The following is a 4,967-nucleotide window of genomic DNA, read 5'->3' as shown; positions in this document are numbered from 1 at the left end:
TGAACAAAAATGAGATTCAGCATCACTGGTCGCCATGACATTACGTCATAGGACTTGTTAAATTTGCTAACGTAGGGGGGAAATATATTAGTTTAGGTCACAAATAACCTTTTTACTGTGTAAAAATGTTTAGGTTAAACAATTTTTTTGATTGCAGGATGTTCATAACTTAACTGATTTAAAGAAACTTAATAAGGATTCTACCACGAACAGGCTATCGAAAACATTGTTTTAAAAACTGCTAATAAGCAAAAACAGGACAAACAACAAGACAAGAATTAGCAATATAGCCTCTAATCTTAGAAACTTAGAAACACAACTTCTACATATTACAGTTAATCCTGCCACGTTAGCTTAGCTCGTTCTTACCCGCAGCAAAATGAAGCGGTGTTGATTTTCGACCAGCCATGTCTTTTGCGTTTACGTTCACCGTGTCGACAAGTCTTTTTACCCGGGATACATCCCCATTTCGGCAAGCTTCGAACAACTCTCTGAGCGCTCCCCCGATGCTACTGCTGCTGCTGCTAGTGCTACCGTCTGTGGGGCTGGCGGCTCCGGACCCGGGACTTGAAACGCTGCTGCCCACGCCAGAGGCTGTCGGAGTAGTAGAATTTGAATTGCTTGCAATGGCCGGTGCTGGCAAGTCCGGGGAGGCCAAAGCCAGATCAATCTCTCCGCTACATTCCCTTTCAACCTCCGGCGGCCCTGTAGAAACCAGCATAGCCATTACTACCGAAGAGGCTGGAGCAGCGCACGAAAGACAGCTGCTTCTCGGTGGAGACTGCAATGTGGACTGCTGTTGTTGTTGCGAAGACCGCCGAGACACCGCCATTAACGCAGCTCTCGGTCGTCAATGAGAACGGCGCCTCCTTTCCGGTGAAAGTGCTCGCGTTTCCTGTCAGCTGTTCGCTTCTTTCCCGACATGTTTCTACATTTCCTGTTCGTTTATGAGTGTATATTCTTTCTCATTTATTCTAAATGTTTCATTAAAAATATATACTAGATTTAAAGGAGTGTAAGAGACTAAAGTTTGCCTCTACATGAAATCCCTCTGTTTTTATTTGGGCGCAATATGAATATTCAATATTTTTGCATTGTTAGTCAAAGTCTTTGAAGGCCACATTACACAAACATTTGTGTAACACATTACACAAATGTATGATATGTACACAAAGAGAAAAGAACATTTGAAAAATATATGATCAAAATGTAATAAAAAAAATTAAAAACAAAAACAAAAAGGGGCTTATACAAATATACAACCTGGCTGCCAGAAGATACACAACCCCTTATTGTAATAGTAAAACCTGTCAAACACAAAAGACCTTCAGCTATCATCTGTTTGCTCCATTTTTGGACAGGACAAGTTTAAAAGAAGAAAAAAAAACGAAGATTAACAAATGCAAAATTACTGTTCACAGATTCAAATGTTTGAATAGTTATATCTCAACGGCTTATACTATTTTCCCAAGCATGAATTATTGACTGCATAAAGGGAAAGATGAATACAAAAAACACAATTTTGCAAACACACAGTTTCTATTAAATCATAATTATGCGAATAGACAACCAACTCTAGTGAAAAGTCATTCAATACAATATCTTTATCTACAGCGGATACAATCAAATTGCTCTCTGTGTCTAATCACAATGCATGGGAAACACGGAGGAAGAGGAGAAAAATAATGACAAGAATCAAACAAGAGGATCTTTATATAATTGTCTTGATGTAAATAAGAACAATTTAATAAGACTTAGGAGGCCGGAGCTGGCTGTCCTTCCATCCCACAGTGGCGCTCTATCTGCAGCCAGCTAGCTTCCCGGTTGCTGGTATAACAAGCAAACGTGCTCCGCTGTAGTGCCGGGATCCAGTGGAGTGACCGCAGGCTGCCGAACTGTCCAGGTTGTATCCCTCCTTTGCCCAACAGTAGCCGGAACTGGCTCTGGCAATTCTGCAGCCCCAGCAGGTAATAACATCGGATAATAAGAGCAGATGCAAACAGTCAGCCTGTTTAAAGTTGTTGGTCACGTGACTCATTTAATTCTAAAAAAGCAATCCATTGCAGTTTTGCTAAATATGTCCATTTCAATACGTCTCAAAAACCACCACCTGTAAGCGCAAATTATTATTTTTTCTCAAAAACTGTGATTTTTTTCCAAATAAACATGTTTCCATTAGGCACATTTACTATTGCAAATCCAATTTGCACAATTTCATATGCACAATGTCAATAGAAACACAGCGCTCAAGAGGTACAGTGCCTTGCGAAAGTATTTGGTCCCCTTGAACTTTTCAACCTTTTGCTACATTTCAGGCTTCAAACAAATATATGAGACTGTAATTTTTTGTGAAGAATCAACAAGTGGGAAACAATTATGAAGTGGAACGAAATTTACTGGATATTTAACTTTTTTAACAAATAAAAAAACTGAAAAATTGGGCGTGCAAAATTTATCCACCCCTTTACTTTCTGTTCAGCAAACTCTCTCCAAATGTTCAGTGACGATCTCTGAATGATCCCATGTTGACCTAAATGTATAATGATAATAAATAGAATCCACCTGCAATCAAGTCTCCGTATAAATGACCCTGCTCTGTGATATTCTTAGAGCTCTATGAAGAACAAGGAACACAACAGGCACGTCCGAGATACTGTTGTGGAGCAGTTTAAAGCCGTATTTGGATACAAAAAGATTTCCCAAGCTTCCCAAACATCCCAAGGAGCACTGTGCTAGCGATAATATTGAAATGGAAGAAGTATTAGACCACTGCAAATCTACAAAGACCTGTCCATCTAAACCTTCAGCTCAAACAAGGAGAAGACTGATCAGAGATGCAGCTAAGTGGCCCTCCAACCTTCACGTGCCACCCGCCCTCCCTGCCTGCCTCTTCGCACTACTGCGGCCTTTGCTGCCCGGTTCTAGCCACCATCGCAACTCTTAACACTCACCTTTGAGCCAAACCCACTTGCTGAGCAGCCAGTTCTCAGATCTAACTCCTTCCTCTCTTTCTGTAAGGCTAACTGAGCTGCATGTGACTTAAAGTACTAGCACTGGGATGAACACCGTCAACTTACTCAGAAAAACACATTGCTTAAGATGCTTATAATGCTAACTTTGCTAGTTATGCTAATGTGGCTAAAAGTGCTATCATTGCAATCAGCATCATCAACTTACTCAGAAATGGCGGGAGTTCCGGGAGATGGCGGAGTGAGTGGCGGTGTTTGAGGCAGGGTCTGGAAGAGAAACTCATTTTTGTGTCCAATAAGGAATTGTGGTGAGACCAACCATCCCCAGAAGTGTCAGAAAATCAATAATAGGAAGGAAAAAAACTACGGATAATTCTAGAGATATTTTTCACGTTTTTTCTCTACTGCATGAAGAATGGCTAACCCAAGGCAAGCTAACGTTAGTGACCATGATTATGACCTCCGGGCTCTTGAAAACAGTTGTGAGGAAGAAGAAACAGTGCAAATGGAGCAAGCAGTTGCTGAGGAGGTGAAAGACCCGATCTGCTTAAACAGCCCAAACCCAAAAAGAATGAAGAAACGATGAGCCACGAAAAAACAAGATGGCGCCAGTAATGCTAGCCTCACTCATGCCATGCAGGCAATTCTAACCAGATTTGACGGCCTTGATTCACGTATGGATGAAATCCAAACAGCTCTGAAAAGATTTGACGACTCGGAAAAGAAATTGGAAGGCATAGAGAATCGGATGGATGGGATTGGAAAATCTACAAAAGAGAACACAGAAAACATTGTGAAGCTGCAAGAACGTGTGGAGCATCTCTCATTAGAAAACAAAGAGTTGAGAGAGAAATGTCTGGAGAGCGAAAGATATAAGAGGAGATGGGACCTGCGGCTGATGGGGGTGCCAGAGAAAGACAACGAAAACACCAGAGAGGTCATCCTCGGTATCCTCACCCGTGTGGTTCCGATGTCTGTGGAGAAGCTCCGGGACACCGTTGACACCGTTCATCGGCTGGGAAAAAGAGGCGCTGTGAATAACAACATGCCAAGAGCCATAATCATCCAGTTTGCAATGCGCACGGTGAGAGAGGAAGTTTGGAGAAAATCCAAGGAAGCCAGAGCAAAGAGATGAAGATCTACTTCAGGGAGGACTTTTCCAAAGAAGATCGGGAAGCAAGAGCCAAACTCTGGCCGATGGTGGAACAAGCCAGACGGAGCGGGAAGAGAGCCTTTCTGGATGAAGGGTATGCGCTAATTGAATGGAGGAAAGTGATGCCATGACCACCAGAGACAGCATTTAAAGGTCTGTTTTTGTTGATCATTAGAATGTTGTAATTTCAAAGTTGATAACAACAAGGTTCATAATTAAAAAAAAGAAGAAAAAAAAAGAACTTTTACTATTATCGGGGAAGTTGGTCCATTTATGTTGCTTTATGGTTATGGACAGACAGTCTGCTCATTCCTGCATCTTCAGGAAATCTCAGCGTTTATTTATACACCAAGTATTCTGCCCAGTGTTCATGTCTATTTTATTTGTTTCTTTAAATACCAGAGGTTTGAAAAATATTACAAAACGCAAGGCACTCTTTTTATTTTGTCATGGACTTAAGGCAAATCTAATTTTACTGCAAAAAAACCCACTCAGGTCCAGCAGATGAAGTATTTTGGAAACAACAATGGGGAGATACAGTCCTTTACTCACACGGCACAAGCCGCTCAGCAGGAGTCATGATTCTGTTTAACAGGTTTTCGGGGAAGTTAATTAGGCATCTTGGAGATAGAGAAGGCCACTGGTTGTTAGCAGCTATCGAAATGAATGAGCAAGTCATTATTGTGCTGACTTTATATGGGTACAATAACAAAGTACAAAATAAGAATATGTTGGAAAAACTTGCTAAGGTTTTGGTGGAATGGAAAATTTCTCATGCAACAGATAAAATAATTATTGGAGGAGACTTTAACATTGCTTCAAACTCCTGGCTTGATAGATTACCC

The 4,967-nt window shown here is 41.2% G+C and overlaps 1 protein-coding gene across 2 annotated transcripts in view; it reads right to left on the bottom strand.

Annotated features, from left to right (window-relative positions):
• The window catches only part of LOC105353570 (poly [ADP-ribose] polymerase tankyrase-1), a 29,744-nt gene extending 28,843 nt beyond the window's left edge, over positions 1-901 (bottom strand). For both annotated transcript variants that reach the window (XM_023958675.2, XM_023958677.2), the window contains exon 1: positions 370-901. In XM_023958675.2, coding sequence (XP_023814443.1) covers positions 370-832 — 463 coding nt within the window. In that variant the 5' untranslated portion in view covers positions 833-901. The remainder of the gene's footprint in view (positions 1-369) is intronic.
• Positions 902-4,967: the final 4,066 nt, after the last annotated feature.

The sequence above is a fragment of the Oryzias latipes genome, chromosome 9, assembly GCF_053564925.1.
Source record: "Oryzias latipes strain Hd-rR chromosome 9, Olatipes_Hd-rR_3.1".
In the NCBI taxonomy this organism is placed as follows: Eukaryota; Metazoa; Chordata; class Actinopteri; order Beloniformes; family Adrianichthyidae; genus Oryzias; species Oryzias latipes.
Note: the sequence above shows the minus strand (reverse complement) of the source record. Positions and strands in the feature narration are given on the sequence as shown.